Source organism: Harpia harpyja, chromosome Z, assembly GCF_026419915.1.
Source record: "Harpia harpyja isolate bHarHar1 chromosome Z, bHarHar1 primary haplotype, whole genome shotgun sequence".
Classification (NCBI taxonomy): domain Eukaryota; kingdom Metazoa; phylum Chordata; class Aves; order Accipitriformes; family Accipitridae; genus Harpia; species Harpia harpyja.
The window spans coordinates 89,855,134-89,882,372 of record NC_068969.1 but is presented as its reverse complement, the minus strand read 5'-3'; the positions used below and the strand labels follow the sequence as shown (position 1 = coordinate 89,882,372).

At 41.0% G+C, this 27,239-nt stretch overlaps 1 protein-coding gene across 4 annotated transcripts in view; it reads right to left on the bottom strand.

Annotated features, from left to right (window-relative positions):
- Positions 1 to 27,239, bottom strand: part of IQGAP2 (IQ motif containing GTPase activating protein 2) — a 131,555-nt gene that overhangs the window by 53,872 nt on the left and 50,444 nt on the right. For all 4 annotated transcript variants that reach the window (XM_052776874.1, XM_052776876.1, XM_052776875.1 and 1 more), the window contains exons 3-7: positions 10,969 to 11,125; positions 9,641 to 9,718; positions 7,754 to 7,830; positions 2,565 to 2,632; positions 2,091 to 2,204 (exon numbers count right to left, since the gene is read on the bottom strand). In XM_052776874.1, coding sequence (XP_052632834.1) covers positions 2,091 to 2,204; positions 2,565 to 2,632; positions 7,754 to 7,830; positions 9,641 to 9,718; positions 10,969 to 11,125 — 494 coding nt within the window. The remainder of the gene's footprint in view (positions 1 to 2,090; positions 2,205 to 2,564; positions 2,633 to 7,753; positions 7,831 to 9,640; positions 9,719 to 10,968; positions 11,126 to 27,239) is intronic.

Here is a 27,239-nt window from a genome sequence, read left to right as displayed (position 1 = left end):
GAGTGTATGGACAACGCTCTTAGTCATATGGTTTAGTTTTAGGTCGTCCTGCAAGGAGCAGGGAGTTGGACTTGATGATCCTTGTGGGTCCCTTCTAACTATGACTCTATGAACACCCAGATCAACTTCAAGGGGCTAAGAGAAGAATGCTGTTCTTAGACACACATATCACCCCCAAATGCTCATATAACAAAACACATAGGAAAGATGTAATCTCTTCCACAGTTGTGTAAGAAGTCTCACTGACGTAAGTGGAGCTAACAAAAAGTGGTCAAAAGACAGGTTCAAGGTTAGGAGACAAGTGAACAGGTATTGGTGGATGTTGTGAACCCATCTACCAAGAGAAACAGTGAGAAGCCTCATTGGACTTGAAAGAGTAGTCTGGAAGAATAACAGAGAGGGTTACCTGCAGAATAAGCTCCCTTTGAAAGCACTTAAGCTTACTCTTTGCATGCTGACTTCTACTATTGCTGACAGCACAGGAGGAGTCATCAGCAGCTGTTTCACTTGATATCTCCTTTTGCTTACTCCATTTCAGAAGCAGGGTGGTAGACCCTTTCCTTTTGCAGGATCTCCATGTCCAACCTCACTAGTGCACGAGGGTTCCCATAGCAGATGTTTCCTGTTCTGGGGCAGGGCGTGTTATCTACAGCACACTCCTTGCCCAAAGGGACAGGACCAGCATCAGGAAACCCTGCTTTTCTATGGAAGACTGAAAACTCTTCAGAAGTTAAAGGAAACCCTACACACACTATAATAAGCTTTCAGAGAAGGAAGTTGCAGCCCTTTCATCTTCAGGGGAGGAAGGAAGCTCCCTGGAAATGTGCTTGGTAGTCATTAAATCTCTGAAAATTTGCTAAAAAAAGGAGACAAACTACCCCCACTTCCAAAGGCAGTATTTTAAGAGCTAGCTTTGCAGAAGCATGCACCTACTAAGCTATAGCAGACTCCAGAATATACAACACAGAATGCGAATCAACATCAGGAAGTGTGTTTTAAGTTAAGGTCTGGAAATTTCAACACACTAAGTAACATCATAGATCAGCTTGTTTCAATTATGCTACTTTGCAAGGTTTAACAAAGTTGCAATGGAACTTAATTATAATGCAGCTTTTATTCCCTCCACCTCCCCATGTACAGTCTAGGGCACTGTTACTGGTTTGTACCAGTGACCCACTGTGCTATTGAACATACTCAAGCCAGCCCTTCTGTTCTTCAATTTGGTCCTCTGAAAAAGGCTAGGATTTTGAAAAAAATAACTAGACGTCAAGTGTGGATTTAAGTGAACACACTTCATTTCATGTCATTTAAGGTCAAGCATTTTGTTGTTTTAAATGTATCACTTCATTCCACAAAAAACTGAAAAACAGAAAAAGCACATTTACAGCTGGATAGGCTCGGGCAGCAAAAAAGCTTTTAATTTTGTTTTTGAGTGGAAGCTGTTCAAGGCAGACTCAAAAGGACCATAACTGTGCATCAATCCCTCTAAAAAGGAAAAGCTTATTTCAGATGCACCAGCAGGATGTGCCCTCCGGCAAGGTTCTACCATGCTGTGGGTCTCATGCCAGTGGTCAGATAGATTGAAAGCTGCCCATGGAGGCAAATGGTTCCTCCACATATGCGCCACCATATGCGAGAGAGTTGTCTATCTGGAACAGTGACTTTTCCTCACAGCAGCCTGATGGGGTGTTTCAGGAAGACTGCCAACAGAGGAAGGATGGACAGAGAAGACACCTTGTTCCCACAGCTGTGTCCATTGTACTGCCTACAGTGCAGAGGCACACGGAGAGGTCAGTTCGTCTTTCTAGAGGAGCACTAGCTACCAAAGCATTAAACCCATGCAACAGATTGTAAGAAATCTTTGTCTCTGGTATCACTTCCTATGGTTCAATAGAGATGCTCAAAAATACAGACTGAAAAATTGCAAGAGGTCTTGTAAAAATGATGCAGTGTGATAGTCAGTGAAAACTTGCTTGTTTTTCTTGTTATTTATTAAGTGGTGGCAAGCTAGGTGAATTAAAACACAGAAAATATTTTGTTAGCGTTCTATCAAATTATCCAGTAGAAAACAGAACAAGAGCCACACTTACATGCAGCTTCATCCACTGATAATTCACTGGCCAGAATCCCACCAATTTTACTAAAAGATGGCATCTGTATACCATACTTCTCTAGCTCCTTTCGCATGTTGCTGATTTCTTCCTCTGTTCACATAAAAAAAGAAGTATTATCAGAACAAAAGCATAAGAATTTCATTATGAATCACCATACCTACAAATACGGGTGCAGTATTTTTGAAAGCACTTGTGGCCACAGCCTCCTAGCAGTTTTTCCTCCCCATTTTGAAGGAATCTGAGATACAAGTATTCCATGCAAATTCACTCCCTTCTGTCCTTCAGAGACTGACATTCATTAAAAATAGCAGCCACCCACCTATTTAATTAGGATGTGTTCAGAACAAACTTGTGGGAGGAGAAAGACCATAATAGAAAATATGTACAATGTTAGCAGATTTACTGGGTGAAGAAACCATCTAACATATGATTAGGTAAGCAGTTTATTACCTGTGAAGTCTACTTTTCCCAGTAGGTCCTGGATCTGTGGTGCTAATCCCAGCTTGAACAGATATAAACTGCAAAGAAGAAAATTAGAATTTAGTGTCTTACATGTGATTGAGGTGTTTGCTTTCTGTACAAGAAAAAAAGCACTTTTATGAAGCTTGTTCATTAACCCTTGACTTTCATGGGCTGATATGGAATAAATTAACCCTATAGGTTTTTTTATGCTATGTTTTTAAGTCTTACAGAAAGAGAAGTCTTTTTTGACTTGATGTTTCAAAGAAGCATGTCTAAGAGAGAGGCACTGTCAGTGTATCTCAGATCAGAGGGGATGTGTAAACAAGTAGAAAACCTTAGTGGAAGACAATTAGAGAAATTCAAAAGCTAGTATTGGGGAAAAAATCAAGATGTGAATGCACTTTAGTACAGCTTATAGCTTTGGATCTATGTGCTAGTTTTACTTGTGTTATTACATCCCTGTAATTAATAGCTGAAGACACACAAATCACTGACACCCTTCTTACTAAGTGTAGAGGAACAAGGACCAGTAAGTCCATCGAAGCCCATCTCATATGCATGTCTTTAGCTATTTAGCTTTTGAAAATGAAGAAAGTTAAATCTGAAGTGGTCTCCGGGAACTAATATTTTTGTTTCAATATAGCATGAAAAATATCTATACTCATTACTCCTAGAGCTCTGGCGTGCTATCTGAAAAAACAGCTGAGTATATCCACATTTTCTCAATATCTTTCAAAGAAAAGGCATGTATTTACCTTCAAAAGACTGGTGTTTCTATAATTTATCAGTGAAATTAAATAAACAATAAACAAGTAAGTTTTGCAAGCAGGGATCAAAATGTAGATTTTAAAAACAAGACTTAAATAACACATTCCTCAAAAAGGATTATTTTGCACCTCTTATTTAAATGACTTCACCCCAACGTTGTACATTGCAAATGTACATTATGACTTGAGGTTTTTGTTTCTAGATGGGAACATTTCCCTTTTGTGTTTTGTTGTTGTGGGTTTTTTTGCTATTAGCAAATTACAGGATGAGATTTCAAAGCAAGTATTTGTAGCTGTCACAATTATTTCAGAGCACACAGAATCAGCATTTCATCTTCCATGCTACCACAGCTACTCCTGTGCCCTGTCACGACCTGGACGGACACAGCAGCACATCTCATGTATGTCGACACTCTTTTGACTGCTGCAGCCCCTCAAAAGCTTTGCTTTGAAAGGTGAGAATGGCAGCAGCAGTCTTAAATGCAAGGCAGATACACCAGGAAAAGAACCACATGACTATAGTAATAAACCAGGTTCCTCTGTTACCCTGATCTGCTTGCCAGTCTTCCCTTGTGGGCTTTTAAAGAGATTTTACTCTGAGTCAGGGACACAGTCCTGGCTGAAGGGCTGAGTGTCATACAGTTACGGTGATCAGCAGCATCATGGGACTATGCTAGCTTCTTTGGGGGTCACCACAATAAAAAGACAGAGGAAGAAAAAGCAGTATGAACATTAGAGACCTATATTTTTGCTGTTCAGCACTTCCAGGACGATACTGAGACATGTGCATTACTTCCTACGCTCCTTTTTTTGGAGAAACCTACTAACCACCAGGTGGTGCTGAAAATGTGCTTCGAGTCGCAGGGAACACAGAGACACTTCTACTCTGTATTAAGGTATAATTTCACTTCAAACAGCTTGCTTAATGCTTTTATAGTGTAACTTGAACCTCAGACAACCCACACAAAATCAAAAGCAGGGGGTCTTGGGGTTAAGAAAGCTGGATATGAGGCATCAGGAGCAGGGGAGAAACAAAGGGGAAAGGGTAGTTCCCAGGTGAAGCTCCCCTTGCATCGCCCACACAGAACTGACGTTCATACCAGGCAGAGGTTCCTGGGTCTTGTTTTATGCTTAGCTCATGTATAACACGCTGTAAAAAACAGATCTGAAAAATAGCGCACTTTTAAAAAGACATGCTTGTTATTCTATTGCTTCCTAGGAAAACAGTGTTTTGAAGCTGTCTAGCTTCAAAGGGATAGTTTGTCGAGGATGTAGCAGTGATCTGCTTGCAAAGATAATTTAAAAACCAAATTTTGCAGGGAAAAAAAACCACCAAAACCTCATCAGCCCTGCTATTTATGAACAAGAATCACTCTTAACATCTGAATTTAAATGAAGCAGTTCTTAACCTCATTTAGTCCAGGAACAAATCCAAATTGGTTTTCACGGGAAAAATAGTGCAAGAAATGAGGCCTATGCCTTTGTATTTTTCAAGTTGGGCCTTAAGTATTGATGTTTCAAACAGGAGAAAAGCAAGAGCGTAATTGTATTCAACAGGAGTCTAGAAATTGTTTGCTAAGTCACTCCTTCCTGGCCAGAGCAGTGCTGTATTTGACAGTGCAAGTTGTTCCAAATACTGTAAGTACAATGGTCTTCATTTCAGACTTGAACTGGGACATAGCCTAAAAATATATTTAAACCATCTTGCTTAGAGTCATTGTCTATCTTCAGGCCCTCTAGCAGCTCAAAGGTCAGCAAGAGCCCAAGTAACCAAAGACTCTCCCTGTGAGATGTTAACATTTCAGATGTCAAATAGACCCTCTGGATAGATGGAGCTTTTTGCTCCCATTACCTACAGTTAAGGCTATTTCATGCTGCTTAAAGGGGCAATTAAAAATAATCTTATCAATTTTAAACACTTAAATTATGCACACTGACTGTGTATAAATGAATTCATGTAGGAAAGATCTCAACTAAATATGGCTTCAGTATTTCTAAGAGTAAGAAAATATCCTATCTGTGTTAAATTTACATAGTTTTGTTGGAAAGCTCAAGAATCATGTTGCTTCAGAGTAACGACTTGGTAACAACTAAGAATGAATGGGAAGTAGGTCAACTCCTCACCTCTCTGAGGAAGTGCTCAATTTTCCCAAGTTATAAGCCTTTGAAATTTGAGCATGTGCTCCAAGATGCATTAGAATTTAGCATTTAAACTGAATGGTGATTCTTCATTCAGTGGTCATGTGCATATGCTACAGCTGCAAAGGTGAAAAGCCTGCTTGCAATTGCTCTTTCTAGATGTAGTGGTGCTGGACCCTGAGAACAACAGGGACATGGACTTTTCCAGGGTCTGTGAACCCTGTACTGATCCCCTGGAGAGGATGCTCTGACAAACCCAGAGAGTAGAGTGGGTGGGGTACAGAGTGTGGAGCCAGGGGGATAGACACCAGCAGGTCAGTAGTTACAACAAAAGCAGAAGGGGAACAGAACTGGACTACTGCAGCTCAGTGTTCCTCTGATGCAAATCCAACTGGGAACACTGCTGGCCAGGCAAGTGCCTTGTCCTTAATTCTGTTGTTTCCCAGACTGCTTTCAAGGTAGGCTGTGTGCCATTCAATACTGACACTGGAATTTGGTTTGAAAGACTCCAGTGAAGGACTTATGACATGCATTTTAGGAAAAGGCATGGAAATAAAAGTTGTTCAACAGTTGTTTCTTTGATTCTTACATGTAATGCAGGCACAGGGCCCTACACTTTCATGGGAAAGCATCATAAGCAAAAGCATTGCAGGCCTATTCCCCTTCAGTGTGGCATGACACACTTGATATGAAGTCCATTTATAAAATAATGACTTGTAGGTACAGAGTTATAGCTTTGTGTTGATAAGCAGCAAGGAAAAGTAATTTAAACAGGACAAAATTGGAAGTGAAAGCTGAGACAATACAGACTAATTCTAATACTGGCATAAATCCTGGGGCACATCAAGATGGAGAAAGGAAAACTTCTAGCAAAAGTCAACCCATTGCAAAATTCTGTTCAAGATGAAAAGAGTTATTGCCAATGTCATGATAAGGCAGATCTTAAGGTATTGAAGTGATGGGCTTATTGTTCATGTAGCATTCAAATCCACAGTTGATGAAGTCCTCCTCCATACATGAGCAAGCAAGTATCAGAAAACCTCACTGTGCTCTTCCACCTCCTGTAAAACATCTGAGCCAGCCCATAATGTGGCTGAAGGGGCACGCAGCCCACTGTGTGAGCCTGAGCTGGTTAACATTAGACCCCCATGTATCCACTTCAAGAAATCACTCACAAGCTTACACTGACAGAACAGACCATGCTACCAAGTTTTAGGTAAGGGCTACCCTCAAACAGTCCTGATGATACTGTCCAGTTAATATTACACCAGGCATAATAATTTCAAGTGGCAACACTTGTCAAAGGTGACAAACCCTCCCCCAGGGCTGTCAACTCTGAAAACCTAGCATTTGAAAGAAATATGATGAACTTTCACAGTATGCCCTATTTATTGGCAGTGAGTGCACATAGAGTGCAAGAGTGGGGACATCATTTCAAGGATTAGACCTTAAAAAATTTCAGTTGCAGCATGTATTGAATAGTTTCTGACCTATAGCCCTGGAGCATTTGATGTGCCTTGGAACACCATTAGGAATGTGGAAGAGAGTTTGGGGCATAAGTTAATTATGTTGTCTGCAAGCCTAGCTGAAAGAAAGTAATGAAAGAAAAAGGTCTCCATGTGCAGGAAATGAGTTAAGAGAGCCACAAGAGGCAGGAGCTGTCTGCCAACACCACTGCCCCTCACACCAGGGACAGCACAAGGCAGATGTTTAGCACTAAAAGTAACGAACATCAAGAAAATCCATAAGGCAGGATGTAAATTTTAAGCTCTGCCTTCAATGGTGTGGACAAAGCCTTCCTGACTTTACATTCAAAAATCAAGTTGCTCAAAACTTTAAAATCTTGGAAAATATTTTTACATGAATGGCCTCAGAACACATCAATTATTTGCTCCTTTTTTGGGACAGAAAGATGTCAGTTCATCATCATTTTTACTCTTTTCAGCACATCTGCCCCGTGGTTATACTAATATTTTGCTAAGTTTTTGTTTATTTGGTTTCTGTTACAGCATGTGTTTTGAAATGGTGTCTGCACTTTGTAAGGGGGTGTACTCATTGAAGGAGGGGTGTTTGTGCTAAATTCAGTAGTCCTTCATTTCTATTTTGAAAATAATTTGGCCAATAATCCTGACAAAGTTGGGCAAAGTTCATTAAATTAATGAACTTGTAAATTCTGACAGATTTTGGTATACTGGTTACTGTAAAGCCATTTAAAGGCTTACACTCCTAGTTTTAGCAATTACTTTAACTTTTACTCCCATCACCAGTTACCTTAGAGCGTGAATGCAATATATCATCCTAGGAATGTTTTTCCTATCGTAGACATCTGTAGTCTCTGGATAAAAGATCTAAAAAACAAAGAGTGCACAGTTAAAGGAGAAGAAGCTGAACAGAAAAATAGCTAAAATGAGGTCTCTTCAGAACCATGCCTTAAACTTACAGAATTTCAGCTGTTACTTCTATAAAGTTATGAATCAAGTCTCTTCTGATGTTATTTTAGCTTTATCAGTAGTTTTCATAAGGAAGAATTTAATAAAACATAAAAGCTACTTTATAAGAGGGGAATAGAGGAAGATAAGCAGACAGCATTTCAGCAATATTTTTAGAAAAGGTTCTTTGGCACAAGCTCAGCCAGTAGGCCTTGTCCTCCTACAGACACCCAAAACCTGGGATGCAGTCACAATTTGCAAAGTCTCATTGTGAACCAAACCTATCAAGTACGGTTTAAAAATGCAAAATTCTAATTGCCGGCACCCCTAACTTTGTGAATACATCATTTACAGAGAAAGATATTCAGAGAGGAATATCAAGCAATTTAGCCAAAAAGTCACATCATAAATTCCAATTTGGTTCTACCACTAATTTGTTCCTGGCCTTGGTCCCAGTCGCTAAACACTGTTTCTCCACAAAAATAAAATAAAAGACTTAGCTAACCGTGAGAGCTGGCAGTGTGCTTTCAGCCCAGGCTGGGTACTTGGGGCTGTGCCGTCCTATGGTTAATAAGACAAGACTGAGTAAGTCAGGAACAAAGTGCCCTCTTCATCATTTTCTCACAACCGCTTTGGGAGGGAGACTCAGGAAAGCTTTTGGCCATGGCCATGACCATCCTCCGCAACAGAAGCGAAATGTTTCAGAGGAGGGATGGCAGGGTGGAAATCAGCCAGCTGAATGGAGGGCTCAAGTTAGAAAAAAAACGCCCAAAAACCCCGACCTGGGAAAGGCAGGACCTTCCCCATCTCTATGGCATTTCTGATGGCAGCTATGGGTGCCCTTTTCTGCTTGTGGGCACCTGCAGCAAGTTTGCGTGCAGCGACTGGCCACTAGTCCCGGCAGCCCTTCAGGCAGCCATCTGATCATCCCTGCTGTGCCTGACCACAGTGCATTGGGCAGCACCGGGGCTGCCCCCACCGAGGCACCCAAGGGCAGCTGCTGGGCAGCCTGGGCGAGGGAGTACTTGCCCCAGGCTGTGTGCGGGTGCCGAAATGTCCAAATAAGCAGAGTAGGTGTTTCCACACAGTCCTTTCTGAAAGGATTTTCATCCGAAAAAGACTCACTGGTGCCCAGAAACAGCAGCAGAGGGGGGAGATGACAAGCGAAGACCCACAAGGAGGAAGATAAATATGAGAGGTGACCCAAGAAAGCAGCTGGCGGAAGAGGAGCAGCAGCATAGCCACGCAGATGCACTGGAGTGTGCAAAGACAGTCTGGAAACAGGGTAGAGGCAGAGAAACTGGGACGTACATTAAGAGGAAGAGGCAGCAAGAGACACCGTGAGAGGCAGTAACCTAAAGGAAGCAAATATTTAAGTTTTCTAGTTTAAATCATATTCCTTTCAGGCCCCCACAGAGACTGTACTAGCAATAAGATATAGCTAAAACACTGCTTGCATCTCCATTTGTCTTTTGACAGGAGAAGCACCCTAAGCATTTCCACCCACAGCACTCGTCCACAGCAGCCTCAGCCCACGCACACCAGCAGCAGTAGCACATAACTGACATTCCCACTCCTTTCAGCATTACCTCCTCTTCAGATTTGTTTCCTGAATTACCCCTTCCCCCTAGACTTATTGCAAGCAACCTTTTCAGCTCAAGCACATGAAAGGGGGTCTCAGTGAGTCAGTGCCTTGAGCCAGTTTCTTTGCTAAAGTTTAAAGGCTTACCTTAGGCAGACCAATGGACTCCATTGCTCTTAGCCACTGCACAGTGTTGTCAGTGTGCCGAAAATGAAGGCCAGATCTCTATTGGAAACATCGAAGGAAAAGATGATAAAAACCACATAAAGTAAATTCTCTAGTTACTGATCCTTCTGTTGCTTCCCAATTTTATATCCTGAAGTCAGGTTCAGGAAATTTTCCCTTGTTTGAACCTGGAGACCAAAGCATGACAGCCGCAATGCTGCTAATGAAACATCCTAACACATCAACAGCCCCACATTGTCCAGCTCATTATTTCATGTAACATAAGCCAGATTTGTACCCATGTGTGTGGATTGTGACTGAAGTGGTCATTTGTACAGCCCTTCAATAGTCTTTGAGAGTAAAGGCTGTCTGTCTAATACCACGAACCTCTACCTCCAAAATACAGAAGTGGTAACACTGCTCAGCACTACTGTGGAGGAGAACAGATAAGAAGCTGTTAGTCACTCTTCAGATCTACCTGAATACCTGACCCTTCCCACAGCCTACGCAAGCAGCAGTTAAAAGAGCAAAGTGGGAAAGTTTTTTGTTTTATTTTTTTTAACTAATTTTTAAAGAGTCAGGGTAAGGGGGGAAAAGAAGCCTGAACTCAAGTTTTGGAGATTTTCAAGAGAAGCATTTAAATGTAACCAGGATTATTAACCATGGTTCTATTAACCATACGGGACCTAGAACAGCTTAATTTCTCAACTGTCAAACAACCTTAAAAATGTCCATTTTAATTTTTTTCTGCCACCTCTACATGTTAGGATAATGCATGCCATAGCTGGACTACTGCATATGCATGTATATATTTCTATATTATTGAGCATCTTGGAGATAACAAACAGCTCACCTAGGTAGCAAGCTAAGCTTAATTATTGGTAGCTTGTTTTTTGCCTCTCAGTGTTAAATTTGGTAAAATAAACACACAGGTCTAATGAAGTGAATGTCCTTCTATACAAAATGAGGAAAATTTGGAATAGTTATCAAGTTTAGTTACTGAATTGCTTTTAGCTCCTATTCCTAATGAGAAATAATTGTATAAATGGTAAAACTCATGTTCTCCCTGGTGCCAGAAGTGTAATTTGTTCAGCTTTAAAAACATTGACGCTAACATAGTTTTTCTAAGGGTAAAACATTCCTAACTTATCATGGTGGCTTGTTAGTGCTGTTTGTCTTCCATCTAGTCCTGACAGTCTTACAAAAGAGATGCAGAAAGTTAACCAACCATGCTTGGGTATCTTTAAGAGCTGGAAGACAGATATTATATTTTTTTGTCTTGTTCGTGAGAGAACTGAAAAAGTTATTACCTTGTAACGAGCCTGCTCCACATCATAGATCTTTTTGTCTGACACCACATTAGGGGCAAAGAATTTTGCAAGCTTGGCAAGGTAAACACCATTTCTTAAGCCTTCCTCCAGCTCTGTAGTTGGGGGCAGCTCTTCTTCCAAGCAGACCTCCATCCACCTAGAGACATCATTTGAGAAACATTGTTATTTGTGATTTTAACAGAAACGACACCTTTCACCCACAACCATCGTACTTTTAATGTCACTACCACAACAAAATTGTAAGACAAAAAGGTGCAGGCTAAGGAGAAAATTCTCATATTCATTCACATGGCAGATCAAAATGACTACAGAATCATATCTGCATTCATGGTCCTGACCCATCAATAACCAAACAACATGATTTGAAGTATACATCCCCTAAGGAGTCCAACTTGGATCTTTTGAACAGCACTAGGCTTTTAAATAGACAGTAATTTAAGCTGAAACCAGAAGAAAACATGAAGTACTGTGTATTACTGATGTTTGCAGTTAAAAACTCTGTGATAGCTATGCCAGGGCTAAACGTCAAAAGCATTAAAGCCAGCAACATGCTGGGCGAGGCTGGCTCCTACAGCTAATGTGCTCTGCAACCCAAGCTTGCAGCAATGCTCACCTCAGTACAGAGCACTTCTGCAGCTCATCCTCCTCGCGCAACACATGGCAGCTTGCCGTGTTTACCCGTAAAACACATGGTGCCAGTGCTGGAGGAAGGAGTGAAGCTTTTTGTTGAAACAGCCCAAGGTACTTTATGTATTTGAGGTCTGCCTGGCAGTGAGTTGGCTGAAACATTCCCATAGCCCATCAGGTGGGATGGCTTCTCATCAAATAGTGACTAAATCCTTCAAGGTGGTAAACTAGTTACGTTTTTGAGGCTTAGATGTGATAGATGTGGTACGAGATAGAAAACAGTAATTATTAAACATATAACCAGTTCAGAAGGCCAGTAACAGACATAAAAGTGGATTATCCGGTATGTTTGTATTGAGTAGCCAAGAGAAACTGCTACCGAAGTGCTCCTGAAGGTTAGCATCCTAACCACTGGACCAGAAGTTCCTTATACTGGTGGTCTAAGTGTTTCGGCCCCATGATATTATTCTTATTTCTAGCAGCTAAATCACTTTACAAGAGCTATAAATCTGGTTAGTTCTTTCCCAATATCTTTTTCTTTTTTTTTGCTTAGGCAATCACTGCTGTTGTTAGAAGGGCATTAATACCATTACAAATGGACAAGAACAAAGCTGAAGACATCAGTTCACCTTACTTACTGTCACTAAGGCAGCGTTGCTGTATTCTGCATGAGACAGCATTACAAATCTAACATCACCTCCACAGGGGTGACTTCAGAAACAAGAAAACTGGGATCCAAGTTGAAAATGAGCCAGTTTTTCCCCCACCACACAGGAGAAAAAACCTCACTACTTCATTTTCTTTCACCTTAAAACTCAAGACAAATGACCTACTCCATTACACTTCTGGATTTGTTACAGGACATATGAAAGTTGTTTCACTGAAGCACAGACTACCCAAATAGCTCTTCAGGAAACCACCAGCCATAAATCTGGGACAATATCACACAAAACTGCAGGGAGCGAGTGTCATTAGGAAAACTGTACTTTGCAGTATAAAAGCTGCTTTGGTGAGGAGAAGTGTATCCCTGACAAGTTTCCTACTCCATCTTGCGTTGCATGTTCATGTGTTATGGGTCTGTGCCAAGGGTCCCAAAAGTCATCCTTATTAATGACATTTTATAGACTAAATAGATATACGTACTAAGGCAAAATGTCGCATTTGTCCTCTCCAAAAGAGATGACAAAGAAGAATAAACAAAGAACATGTACTCCCAGCAAATGTGGGTTTTACCTAAGCTGGTTAGCTCTTTCTACAGGGTTTATTTTCTAGAAGATGTATTTTAGGAAAAGAGCTGTACGTATAGCAGGAGGAGCTTGCTGAGCCACAGGAGGTATTTACCATGAGCTGAAGCTGACCCTGTTGTCCAATGGACCATCTCCAGTGATATGAACTGTATGCCCGCAGAGTAGTTTTTGGTACCTTGCACTGGATCCTTTACACTTCTAATTCTCAGTTTTCTTATGAAAACATTTTTCTGACATCTTCAGTCGAGGGCACCAAAAAAAGATTACATTGCAACTGTTTTTGAAGATACACACGTGTGCCCCCCAAAATTGCTTTTCTCCCTTCTGGTACAAAAATTTGCTACTTAGAGGCAACTTTCACCTGGCCCAAAACCAGCTATTGCAGGAGCTCCCCCATAAAGCCAGCTAAGCACTGCTATTTGCTCTTCCATGGCAAGCAGCTCTTCCTCGGGCTTTCCTTCACCATACAACTGAGGTTCATCAGCAGAAAGAGCTCCGTGTGTCAGCACTGGCCCAGAGATTAAATTTAACAGCCTTATAGTTGAATGTCCATTAGCAAGGCATCACTTACTGCTAAGAGGGAAGGGCTAATAGCAACCTGGGCATGACACTAGGCGAGAACACCCGCCTTCAGAGCGAGTCTAGGTTATAATTTATAACCCTCCAAATTCCTGTTCTTGTGACACAAAGAGCTTGTTATTCACAACCTCCTGCTGGTTTTGGGAGACAGAAGAAGGATGCATTTGGGTGGATTGGGTCTGTAAAAGGGTCTGTATAAAATTGAGTCATTCCCCAAGCTCTAAATGAGATCCAAGTTGAAAGCTACTCCTCAGCTTTTCAAACCTCTTGTTATTCAACAACAGCAAAACTGGTTTGGATTTTTTTCCAGTGTGGTGATGAGCCTTTAAGATTAATCTGGAACCATCCTTTTCTGGATAGGGAGGCTACCCTGTCTAATGGGTAAATGCAATACACTGAGGAACAAACAGGAAACTCTATGAGGAAGCAAAGAAACCAGAAAAAAAAAAGGGGGGGGGGTGTCATGAAGAATACAGTTGCCAATCCAACAAGCCCAGATAAACAAACACATCTCTTTTTAGAAGGAGAATGTTAGTAACTCAGTGGAAAAAAAAAAAAAAGGAAAAAAGTAGAGAGAAGTAAATGGAACAAACCTGAAACATGCAAAGAGTTTCTTTCCATTTATAGCTAAAAATCTATAAGTGATATCCATTCTAGAAAAAGTAACAGGTCTATGATAGGGCAACTGTAACTTACAGCTTTGGGGAATCAGTTTCCAAGACTGAGAACACAGCTACAGCTGTGTTACGTAGAAGACAGGTTTTACCAATATCTGGAAGTTGTAGAACTTAGCTACAACAAGATCTGCTGTGAAAGGATTTACTCCATTTTGCACGTGTTTAATCAGAGGAAGGAAAAGCCTCAGGATTTGCATGAAATCCTGCAAATATACAACCTAGTAAGTTTTAGTTATGCAAACAGCTGCCCAGCTCTTACTAGGAAAGAGTATTTGAGACATCTGTAGCACTTTTCTCCCCAATACTTGCAATTACACTGATTCAGTTAAAATGTAGTTGTGGTTTTAAACAGAAAGAAGCATTACTTTAAGGCTGTGAGGTTCTGCTTTTTAAGACACAGTTTGGTGAGTTTATGAAAGTTACTATATGTCATGGTGCTGACAGCAGGAGTAGACTGGACTGAAAAACAGAAATCCTTCTACTTCTGTGTCTTTAATTGAAACTGAGAATATCCACCTGACAATAAAGATTTATAGATACCTTTGGAGCAATTTATTTTTCATCTGGGCTAGAAAAGCAGCATTGCCTTTGGCTCACTCACTGTTTCCCTGAGCACACAGTACTGCAACATCAGCACCAGATTTAAGCCTGTTGCAGGAACTGTTACCCACAAAAACTCGTTAATACTGTGGCTATACAAGAGGAAGGGCCTATAAGTCAATGTTAGACAGTATGTTTTTCTTCAGTGTGAAGCTTATGGAATAGGACTATTATAGCTGTCAAATGCATGCATTTCTGCCATTTCTTTTTCTACAATGCAATCCTATAATTTATGCTGTTTTTTTAACAACCTTAACTTACTGAGAGATGTATGCTATGAAAAACTGCCACAGTGTGAACGTGATTGTTGACTTGGTCACTCATTACAGCTAAACCCAAACCCCACACCATGGGGGAGGGACAAAATGTAATTCAGGGCGTGGACTAAAGCATGCAATATCCCTGAAGTCCTGGCTACCACCATCAAAAATCAGCTATCATTAGAACAGCGCTGCAGAGCTACCCGTGCCAGTTTTAGTCTTATCATTTGGGTTCAAGCACGCATAAACAATATTTTCCTGAAGGGAGATACTTGGGTCATACACCAGTATGCATAAATACAGCCTGCTTTTATTTTCATAATACTGCAGTACTTGCCAGCAGAGAAACAAAGAATTTGCCTTACCTGAAAATCCAAACTCAGACCTGATAAATGGAAATATATCCCCAATACTTTAATTCCAATGCATAGTACTGGAAAGCCTGCCATGAGCAAGTATTGAGGTACCATTTCCTTTTGCTTTGCTCAGTTCTGTCTTGACTCTTGGCAGTCCAGGCCAGAGCAGTTCAGCAGTGAATTTCTGGCAAGATAACAATGATGACTGCTGTGCCAGACCCACGAGCAGTAAACAGCACACTGCTCACCAACAGATTCCAGTTTTCACATTTGACCACACAAACCAGCAGCAGTATAATGAGCTCGGGCTTGCACTTGAAAAGCAAAAAAACCCTGACTCTCATTCAAGGCAAAGGTCAAGGGAACTGGAAGCACCAGTGCTGCACTATGAACTTAACCAGTTATGAAGCTATCATTGACAGTCTGTGTGGTCAGCAAAGCACACACAGCTGGCTAAGGGACTGGAAATGCTGGAGCCAGTGTTCAGCAGAGAAGAGAGAATACATTGTATAACCCACCCAAAGCCCATCACATTTGGCACACACTGGATATTGCAGCAAAATTTATACTTGCACTGCCCTGCCCTTTCGGATTTATGCTGCAAATTGTGGATCCAAGGGCACCAGGTTTTTACCTCCTGGGAAGCAGACCTTTGGAGAAGCAAAGACAGGACTCCAGAGCCAAAGCTCAAAACACTGAATGCCACTACGAGAAGGGTATAGTGAAGACAAGGTAAAGATAAGTTTCCACCCATTTACTACCTCCCTGGCTCGCAACCACAGTGTTTCAGTCTGGTTCAGCACACGCATACTGTGGGGAAGTGAAACAGACTGTTGACCTACAGATTACAATACAGTCATCTCATTCCAAACAAAGGGTGAAAAAAATCTTGTTGCTAGATAACATGAGTAACAACAATCAGTCCCAAAGCAAAATTTTAGATTCTAACTTTAAATGTCTGTGAAGTTGTGTGATTTTGTTTTTAAGCCAAAACTTTTATTTGAAGATACTTAGAAATGTACAATAGTCTGAAGCACGAGAACTCACCATTTAGAGTTCCACATTACTATGTCTCTAGTTTCTGAATCTAAAGATTTGTTGAGAAATCTCAGCTCTTAACTCTTCATTTGCTTTTGTTTTCTAATGCAAAAAAGATATTTTTTCCCCCCACCAACAGTCCCATAAATATTGCTTTAAAAAGGAGGGTGAGAGCAGCAGAAGCAAGCTAGGTGTGTTGCTTGGCTGAGCCGGAGTGGTGGTGGCAACATTGATTTGTTTATAAGGAAAGACTGTGTGTTAACTTCGGAATTTGTTCTCATTAGACTGCAAGATTTAGCATAGTACATCTCCTAAACCATAAAGCTTAGGAAAAGGTTGTTTCACAAAGAGCCACAGCCTATTTCCAGCACAAATGCATGCAAAGCATCCAGCCATTCCATGAAAACAGAAACAGACAAGTGGAATACCATCACTGCAAAAAGTATGAGTTGTATAAAAAAAACTGCACAAGCTTGAAGGCTCTACTTAGAGGCTGTGAAGAGCAGTGACAGAGCAGGCAGCTGAGAAAACTACTTACTTTCTTCAGACCTTTTTTTCTCATGTTCTGGTACCTTCAGCCCCAAATCTTCCTTACAGTTGGGAGCCTTGGCTCAAATCAGAGCTACAGACCTCTGCTGCCAACTTACTCCTGGAGCTAGAAGCCTTGGAAATATTGCCTCCTAAATTTGAGGCTCTAGATTCATACTCTAGTGACAGCCTCTACTGAATCTCAAGTTTTATCTATCCTAAAAACATACTTTGTCTGAAAAGTCAACATTTTGTGATCATGGGTCACCAGATCAGTGTGGGGAAGTAAGGCGTGATGCAGGTCATTTCAGTCACCACTTCTCTTATGTTGCTTACAAGAAGTAACATGAAGATAGCACCGTGGAGGACACCGTGAATCACTTGGCTTCACAAGATCTCAGAACGTCAGCATGTAAAATGAACATCAAATCCTTTAGCAAGACATTTTGCATTAACTTGTAGCGCTCTCATTTTTTACCCTTCCATAAGTCAGTTCTAATTTGAAGTTGCATATCTCTGGGTCTCCAGCTGGCATTAGATTTAGCAGCATCTCAACTTATGATTATGATTTCACCAGGGAAGATACTAACTTTCAGTAAAAGCTACACTGAAAACCAAGAACCCATACATGAATGTTTCACTGTGCATAAGTATTAAAATAATACGGATCTCACTGCGCATTACTGCATTTTGTTGAGTGGTGCACACCTGCATGAAGTTTGTTGCAACATTCACTTCCCTGATCAAAGCCCTTCTGATGCACTTCATATTTGATTTAGATGAGAAGGGAGCAGCAGTGATGACTTGCCCGCCCTGTACAGCACACTAAAGCAGCAATAAATCATTTCAACAACATTTTTCCACACCAGATTTCTGCTGCCATGGCAACACTGACATATTTACAAAATAACCCTAAAGATGTTATAAAATTCTGGTTCACAAGATGGCAGCATAGATACTATTTGTTGTTTTAATCTGTTCTATTCCAGACATCCCTTATGTGGGTTAATCGGTGATTAGAGTCCACAAGGCAAGGTGCTGCTCAGGAAACCTGCTCTGGAGCCTCAGCAGGGCCCCACGGCCATCGCAGGCTGCTGGGCACCCAGCAGCAGCCAAGTCCTGTTTACTCAGCACTTCTACAATGGGGGAAAAAAAAATAGAGACTCTCCAGCAACACCCCAACAGGTAACAACAGCACACGTGCCTGTGTTTCACGACAGCCCCCAAACCTTTGCAATCAGGCTTTGTTTTGCTGTCTTATCTGTTTGCAGAGACATTAAGATTTAGCACTGGGTATCAACCACAAACTCGAGGACTGCTCTGCGAGATAACATGCTGACCGAGGGGCCAACGCTAACAAAGCCCAGGCTGGTGATCACAGGGATGCCTCATCCCCCTGCTCTTGGCCTGGCTCCAAGCTGCCAGAGGCTGGGGACAAACAATGAAGACGCAGGAGAGAAAGCAGTACCAGGAAGGGTGTTCGCCACCCTGGTGGAGGCTGAACAGCCACAGTGAGTGTTTCTAAGAAACCTCACCTAATTCTTCTCAGCAGAAAGAACAGTACCCAACAGGTTACCTGAGCGAATGAGGTGGAAATACTAAGTGTTCAAATGTCTCAGAGGAGTATCTGGGGAAGGTATAGCCTGAAGTATCTCTTTTCGCAGGAGAAATTCATTTTTCACTTGGATGAAAAGGGGAAAAAGGATGGAACAGAGCAGTCCTCTCCTAAATACCTTGCAAACTCTGTGACACTAAGTTAACACAACTCAGATTGACGTGCATCACCCAGCTGCAGAGTCTAGACCTGCTTTAACAGCCCTCTCTCCAACGGGCAGCAGAGACCACAGTGGCAGAAACACAAGTCTTTCCTGTGTTAGTCTGGCAGTGGTGGCTCAGTGGCCCCTGGAAAGCATAATTTCAGATGGATGACAGACTCAAACCACTAACGAAATTTTAGGTAGTGCAGACACGAGCTCCATAGCAAATCCCACGTGTAAACACAAAGGGTCTCCCTCTAGCCCTACAAATAAAATAATGCTTTTATCTGAAAAGGAGGGAAGCTGAATTTGGCACATGAATTTATCTAAACTTAGTATTTTGCCAGTCTGTATAGACACTGATTTGATAAACAGAAGCAGACGTAGCAGTAAAAACATTTTTAAACAGTACAGTATTTGCTGGTGTGAAAATGTTGCAAAACAAGTTACTCCCCAAAACACACTATGTTGGCTTTAGAAAAACACTGTGATCCCAGACTCCAAGACCATAGTTTAGACTTGCACATTATACTGTCTTGCTACATGTTATTGCAGCTTGCTTTGCTCTATTATGTCTCCTACAGATGCAGTATGGTAATACAATTTAAGACACCCTTTCAAAAAAACCAGAATATGGTATTTCAGATTTACCAATTTAAAGGGTTCTGGCCTGGCATAACCTAACAGTCCTCCAAGAAACCCACCTGAGCAGAAGAGTAGCAGAAGATATGTGCCCTTGGCAAGCCACAAAAATGTTACAGTAAAATAACCAATAATGGGTCCTTCAGGTAGCCTTCACGCTTTCATCATGCAATAGCCCTACACATCTTAAGTCACAGTTACAGTAAGTCTTTACCCAAAGTCTACACCCTTCCATGGCAGTAATGATTATCCAAATCCATAGAAAACAGAGCTGTAGTCTCTATGAAGTGATCTATCTGACAGTGACTTTGATGAAGCTACTACTAAAACTGAACCAAACCTACCCATCAGGGAACCTGCATCTTTTGTTCATCCACTCCCAAACTCCAGTGCATCACCAGATATGTGGTTTCCAGCAGCTGTCAAGCTAGACACACATGGAAGGACAGCTAAAGAAACATCAAAACAGTCATTTTTACATCAAGATCTGGTACTTTATGTGTTTGCCTGTTAGCACTGCACAGTGCCTTCCATGAAAGTATTAGTCCTCAGCTGTCCGGAGTGATATGCTATTACCATTCTTTGAAGCCAAGATGACAGGCATAAACATTACCACCATGTCTATAATCAACACACTTTTCTAGTGTAGAAAAGTGACTGAGGGAAGTACATCCAGTGTAGATTCAGCATAAAAGCTTCTATGTTGTGCAGGTGTTAAAGCCAAGTCCATGATTCAAGACCAGCAACAGAAAAACACAGCTCTACCTGCAGATGCATGTATTTACTTGGAGACTGATGCAGCTGGGTCAGCAAAAACCCCCAAAGGAGGTGCAGACTAAAGAGTTTGTTGAGGCCACACAGGAGACCTACGGCAAAGCAAGAAACCCAACTCAAGCATGGCATGATGCAGGGTGCTCTTTTGACTCCTTGACCAGTTCAAGCCCACTAGATCAGATTCAGGTATTTATATTTTACTGTCTAACATCTGACAAAGGTTACTTTTGTGAAAGCAACTAACAGTAAGTATGCAGGTAAAGAAACCACAAAAAGGACCCAAGAAGTACATCTACTAGACAGGCAGCTGGGACTCTTAAAGAAAGGTGCAGGACAGCAGCCAAGTAAGAACTAAAAGACACGGATGAGAGAACAAGATGTTAAAGAAGTGAAAAGACTGAAAAAGCTAGCTTGTGAAAGGCTGAACAGTTGTTAAACGTGTTTAGTGTTATGTAAACACTGCAAAACAGCAACAAGAGGGAGTTTGCAAAGTTTAAACTTTGTCCCATGTCAAAAAGAAACACAAGACAGAGGAACAAAGATAAAACCAAGGCATTTAGGTGAGAAACTCCATGCACAGCCCCTACAGTTACCTTTTTCTGTTTTCTTCTTCCCATGGCTATGCAAGCAATGCTCTCCATTTCAGTGGTTGGAAAGACAGTACTCCCCTACCTACTCAATAACAATCTATAAAATTTTGAGAAGCATATACATACAAATCAGGCCTGCAGTAGATGAGAAAAATGTAAGCAGCAGTATAAAAGCATTTAATAATCCACAAAGAAATGAAAACCCAAGAAAATCATGGTATCACTTTATACTGGTGAAAATAAACAGCCTTTCTGTAACAGAAAACAGCAAAAAAAATTCACGAGTGCTCTTCAGCCTGACCTTTATCATCAGAACATAAACAAAGAATTGTTGAACAAAGCTTTGGATCCTTCAGGACCATATCATTATCCCAGTTTCAAAACTACATAGTGTTCTCTACAGAGAGCTGAAGCAGTTTGTTAACACCAATTTACACTAAAGACAATACCCAAAATTTCTATACAGTATGTAGATACCTGGCTACAATTTTGACAGTGCAAGCTGGAATTGTTATTGAGGACATATGACTAAAATCTGCATAAAATAGTCATGGGCATCTCAAACATCTTTCTAGACAGTAATTAAGAGTCAGGAATAAAACCATTCCTTTAAGAAAATGGACCTGAGAAACTAAGTGTTAGAACAAGCTGATTTCACTGCAAAACTCTAAAATCTTCCCTTGGAACAGCTTATATTAATTAATGTACTTAAGTAGCAATAGGACAGAGTAAAAGAGAAGCTGTAGTTCAAAGACTAAGCTAAGAAGAAAAAACTGATTGCAATGAGTATAGTAAAAATTTGACAGTGTAATTAATAGTATCTCATGCAACAAATAACCAGTGTCTGGTGACAGCACTTCAGTTTAAGGGTTTTGAGATCACCATTCCCAACATCTGTGCACACAAGGCAATCTTGTCACCAAGAACAAACAGTGAAATATCCCTATCAATCTGAGTAATCACCAAGTGATAAAAATCTACTATCCGTGCCCCAGTATTCAGGTTACTCAAGACAGTAAGAGAGGTTCAGGAAATACTTACTCAGCTAAGAGCCTGCCAGTCACCAGACAAGATATTAGGCACTGGCAAAAGTAAGCTACCAGGACATCATTTGATTCAAAGGCAACAAACAGGTCAATGGTGTATCAAGTCTGGCTTCTGGTACTTAGCACCAATCAAGAACCCCACCATCACATGACTTAAGGTACCAATGCCTAAAAATATTTTCCTCTATCCTGCCAAAAAAAAAAAAAAAAAGTGTTTTTCAATAATTTGAATGGGCAAACCAGCTATCAGCACCTACATCGCTGGCTGACTCCCCTCCATCCAGCCCACACGCTCTGGCTAACGTACCCTGTAACACTACCTCCACTCATCCACAGATGACCCAGGCTCTGCTGCCCTGTAACACCATTCCTACTGCGGCTGCCACTCAGGGCAAGCTGTGAATGCCTCTGGATATTCAATGTCAGCACGTCAACCACCAGCAGAAAAGCAAAGAGGCAGGAGAATCCTTGTCAGTGGTATCCCAAGCCAACAGTGTTGCACACAGCAGCTACACAACCCCAGCCAGAATGCTATAGCCATTACTGGTCACCCTGTTTAAACACGAAATGCCATATGCATGAAAAGTCTTATTAAACCCACTTTTGGATGTTTAAGACTACTTATCGGAAACCTCAGTGGTTTATGCAAAGTGGCAAATATAAAACAAAGTGCTCCTTTCTTTCCTTGTTCATGCATGAAGAGGAAATAAAAATAGAAGAAATTTTAAATCAGGAGGAAAAACTTGACAAGTTTTAGAGACTATTTCAAAGTAGTTATGGAGCTTATGTACTACAACAACTGTGTTTCCAGAGAGATTTCAGCTTGTGGTAACCCTCTAGCAAACCTTCAGGTGCACAAATGCTAGAGAATGGTTTGCTCATTAATTTCTATAGAAGCAATTTCTCTGAGAAACAAAAACGACAGAGAAGCTCAATGGAAACAAAGCTGGTGCGAATTGCTTCAACAAACACAGTGCCCTATTTGGAAATACTCCTGTACCACCTCTCCCAAGATCTCCAAGTGCTTTCGGGCACAGGAGTTAACGTAAAAGCCTCCACTTTAGAAGACAGAAGTAGTGCCAATCATTTTTATTTTGAAATCACCAAAGTGAAATACAGGACAGGCATCCTGATCAGCCCCCTTTCATTAAGAAACTAATTTTTAGGCTGGTAAAGCTCACTTTACTGTTACCACAAAAAGATTACTCCATCTTAAAAAGGGATAAGCTGCTATCATGCAATTTCACATTAAAAAGATGACACGTTACTATTATACTGAGACTCCTCCAAAGATACTTAGTACAACTGTGTTTACTGAAGTGGAATTTAGTACAACTGTGTTTACTGAAGTGGAATTTAATAGGACAAGAGAGGACAAACTTTAAAATGCTTTACAGGAGCACTCTCTTGATTTTCTTAATAAACAGCAGTTAACTCGGGGTCTGTGATCCACAGTCGGCCAACAATCTAACACAGCAAAAAAAATCCTCTACATCCACAAACTTGAACCAAAAAAAATGTTAAGTCAATTTACCTCACTGCCAAGCCTATTAACGACCTAGATACTTTGATCAAGTTAATCAGCAAACCATCACATCTTGCTAACATTCAGCGCTACACCAAGACCTAACTGACTTAGGTTGCTATTTTGACCCGCAAATTCGCTCCTTCTTTTTCTCTTCCCATTTCTCTGCACCTTATCCCAAGTGAGTACAGTGCCTGCCCAGTGCTGGGAAGTCATGGAAGCTGTGAAGATGCTGCTGCAGTTACAGCTAGAAGCCACACAACCCTAAAACTGTATCCCCACTCCCCCCTATCATTTGTAGGGCATGTTTTTGCATAGTTGTAGGAGAGCTTGTATATTTTGAGCTACTGGCAGTTGCAGCCTGCAGAGCCTGACCGTCATGGGCAGTACGAGTCCTCCTGTAAAAGAGGGCCAGGGAGATGCTACTAGCTTTCATGGCAATCTCTCCTGCAGCATGCTGAAAGCTTAGCTAAGAATACTAAAAAAACCAATACAAATAACGACTCAACCAGCCTGTGCTATGGCAGGCAAGGCAGCAATGCAGAGCATGGAGACAGTAGTCATCCACCAGTGCTGGGAAAGCAACTGCCACGGGGGAGAGGAAGAGGAGTGCAACCGTCACCGTGCCACACGGTTCCTGTCAACAAGAGAAATGGGCAGGAAGAGCTGACCACAGCAGCAGCCAGATAAGGGGGACCAGCAGAATGAATGCCAGAATAGCAAGATTTACAGTGGGGAAGAGAAAACCTGGTAGACAATGTTGACAGAGGTCTGAAAGGGGGTGTGCAGGGGTGGTGTCTCTTAGCCCAGGTCAAGAGTAAGATGCAGCAGTACCCCAGCAAAAGGAAGATTTGACCAACTATAAGGAGTGCACAAGATCCATACAGTCAGATCAACTCAACTGGTAATATCAGAAATCTGGACATAAGCACTGGAAGAGGTGCTTGACCAAGGGAGGGAAGTTGCCTGTGGTCACAGTAGATTTTGCTGAAATACTGAATCTAAAATTGCTCAAGAAATTCTTACGAAAAAAGAGGGAAGAGCCTGAAAGAGAGTGTTGGACTATGTGCAAAACTATACAAACAGATACAACTTGAAACTAAGGAACACACAGTTCTAACTCTGACGCAGAGTGCCTTCATCCTTAGACATTTGCCTTCATCTAAGATTTAAAAAGCATGCCTTGCAGATCTTCTGCACGCTTCCTTTGATACTCAGCCAAATCCTTAAACAGCATATTTTACTTCAGCTTTCCATATGAAGATGCAACATAATCAAAATGTCTCCGTACTCTTCTCTTCCTCCTCCGGAAAACTAATATGTATATTCAAAGAAACTTAACAGCCCAGTCACTCCTAATTTTGAACATGAGCATTACACTCTGTATTTCAGGAGTGCAAATGTTCTTGCAGTGAAGTGAAAAGCCCAGCTGAAGTCCCATGTCCACAGATCCATGTTTTTCCTGTGCAGAGATGCAAGTTGGTTTTTCTCAATAGGCTGCAAAAACACCTAAAGACTCTCACAACAACTTTCTTCTACTCCAAATGGGAAAAAAGGAATGAACACAGTCCTCTTGCCATTCTTGCTCCCTCATGACAGAGTCAGCCACTAAAACTTCAGCTGCTTCTAGTACCAGCTTACAAGCAGGAGACATTTCTGGAGACAGCCATTTCCAAGTTGCCTATACTGATGGTGCGTTTTCATCACCACACTATAGTAAAGGGAGTTTCTCCAAAGTGGAAAAGCAGACCTCCATCTGGTGGTCAAGTCGTATCTCACCCAAAGGCAAAGTGACCCCATCTCCCACGGCATCAAGTTCTCAAACAAGCCAAACCTTAGCAACAGAATCCGAACTTATAATTAAGCATTCAGCTACTTTCAACATATTTGATGTCAGAGGACTGTAGGTTTATCCTAGTGTCAAATGTCCAGTCTCTTGCAATTCAAAAACCGTGTTCAGAAGATACCTGCATGTGTCCTTCCTTGTAATCCCCAGCCCCAACACCGCACATAGATTAAGCCCTACTGAGACTATGCAGTAGCATGCTAAAAGCTTCATTTAAAAAAAAAAGCCATCAAAAAAAATCAAAACCACATTTCAGCTGTTAGGAATCTGTCAGAAGTAGGCTTCTCATGAAGGGAACTAATAAGCATTCACACAGAAGAAACCAAAAACAGCACTACCAAATTCTTTAAGGTAACCTGAAAATCCAGTATCTAGGTGGGAAGGATGTTTATAGATATACACATATAGATGTTTGAGGAATTTTGATACCAACATACAAGACAATTATCTGAGGCATAGCAGTCAAGCAAAACAAGTGGCTGGGCAAAGGGCATTCAAGACCCCAAGAGTTGCCCACCAGTGATTCAACATCTGACCAACATCTATCACTCATACTATACCTCTGCTGGGCACTGCTGTGAGGAGCAGGCAGTCTGCAAGCACATCAAGGTGACAATTTAAGGTGGGGGAAACCTGTCAAAGTAAAAGAAAACAAACACCCAACCTAATGAGCCAAATGGGGATGTGAAATGAGTAGGCTGGATGAGATATGCACAGCTCCTACCTGAGCAGCAAGTTTGATGAACTCACTTGATAGCTACTGGAACCCAAAGTATTTCACAGCAACTGTTTTTCCACTAATAGTCTTATAGCTTGTGTTGTTATTCAACATGTGTAAATTAAGTTTATGCACAGTAACAGACAGTGAACCTGGCATTGAGAGAAATCCTAGACTAATTCTTTCGTCTATCAACTGATAACTGCACATACATAGTCTTTACTTCTCTTAGCTCTACTGAAAAATAGCAGAATGTGCCCAGCATACACACAGCATAATGTCCTAACTCAAAGATAGCCCCCATGCTCAGACAAAGAGTTGGAAATTATTCTTTTCTAGATATCTGCACAAAAGTGCTTTGTGTTCAATATGGCTGGCCAGGGAAAGAGCGTAAGCATTTATTCTTCAGAAATAAGGTTGGTTTTTTTTCTTTGCCAATTGATTCTTTTACAAACATGTTAAATGATAGATAAGCTGTTCTTTTCAATGCCACTCTGGTGGTAGATGTAGTGTTAAGATATGAACAGCTTGTTAGCAAAAACCTGAGTAACTTAATTCTACATTTATAAATATATATATATATATGTTATTCTTGAATTATAGCTCACACTTTTCACACAGCTTACTTTACATAAACACTGCCTCTCAGCTGCATTCTGGCTTGCTTTGAAAAAAAATAGTCTCCTGCCACTGCAGCACCATATGACAAGCACACAACATCTCAGGCTGAAGTATTTACAACAGCTGGACAGAGAAACACCAACTGTGTGGAGCAAGAAACAGAGTCAAGGAAACTCTAGATTTAGAGGAAAACTAAACTCAGATTTTTCAGAAAGTTTTCAGTTTTTTTTCATGCATTGCATTTTGAACCTAATTTCAGTAGATGTGTATTCTACTGCTGGCAGTGCTTACTGGCAATTGATCAACTGCCCATCTCTCTCATGTTGGGTGTTATGGTTAATTAGACCTTCCTATATGCAAATTTTTGCAGCATTTCTATAGGGCTCCTAATCAAACAAACTTTACATGCACATTTTTTTTTTTTTATTAGAATGAAGATATTTGCTTACTCAAGGGGTAGCACCATGCATTAGAGTAATTGCTATATAGCAGTAATCACATATCTGCCTTTACTTTGAGGAGTTTTATTAGAAAATGATGGTGAACAAAACTGAAACACTGTCTTTATATTGCCAGTTATCACCATTCAACAGTGGCCAGAAGTCAAACGCTGCATTTGTATTATTATTTGTATTGTATCCATTTCTGCTATTTAGATGAAACAGCAGCATTGTATGTAAGAACAAAAACTAACCTATAAAGAATTGTAGTTCTTTGGTTTAAGGAAGTCTTTTTCACTCTCTCCTTGGTCCTCTGTCAAACTGACTTAATTTTTGATGACAAAATACCTGCATGACAAATCCTAATCCTATTTGTTTT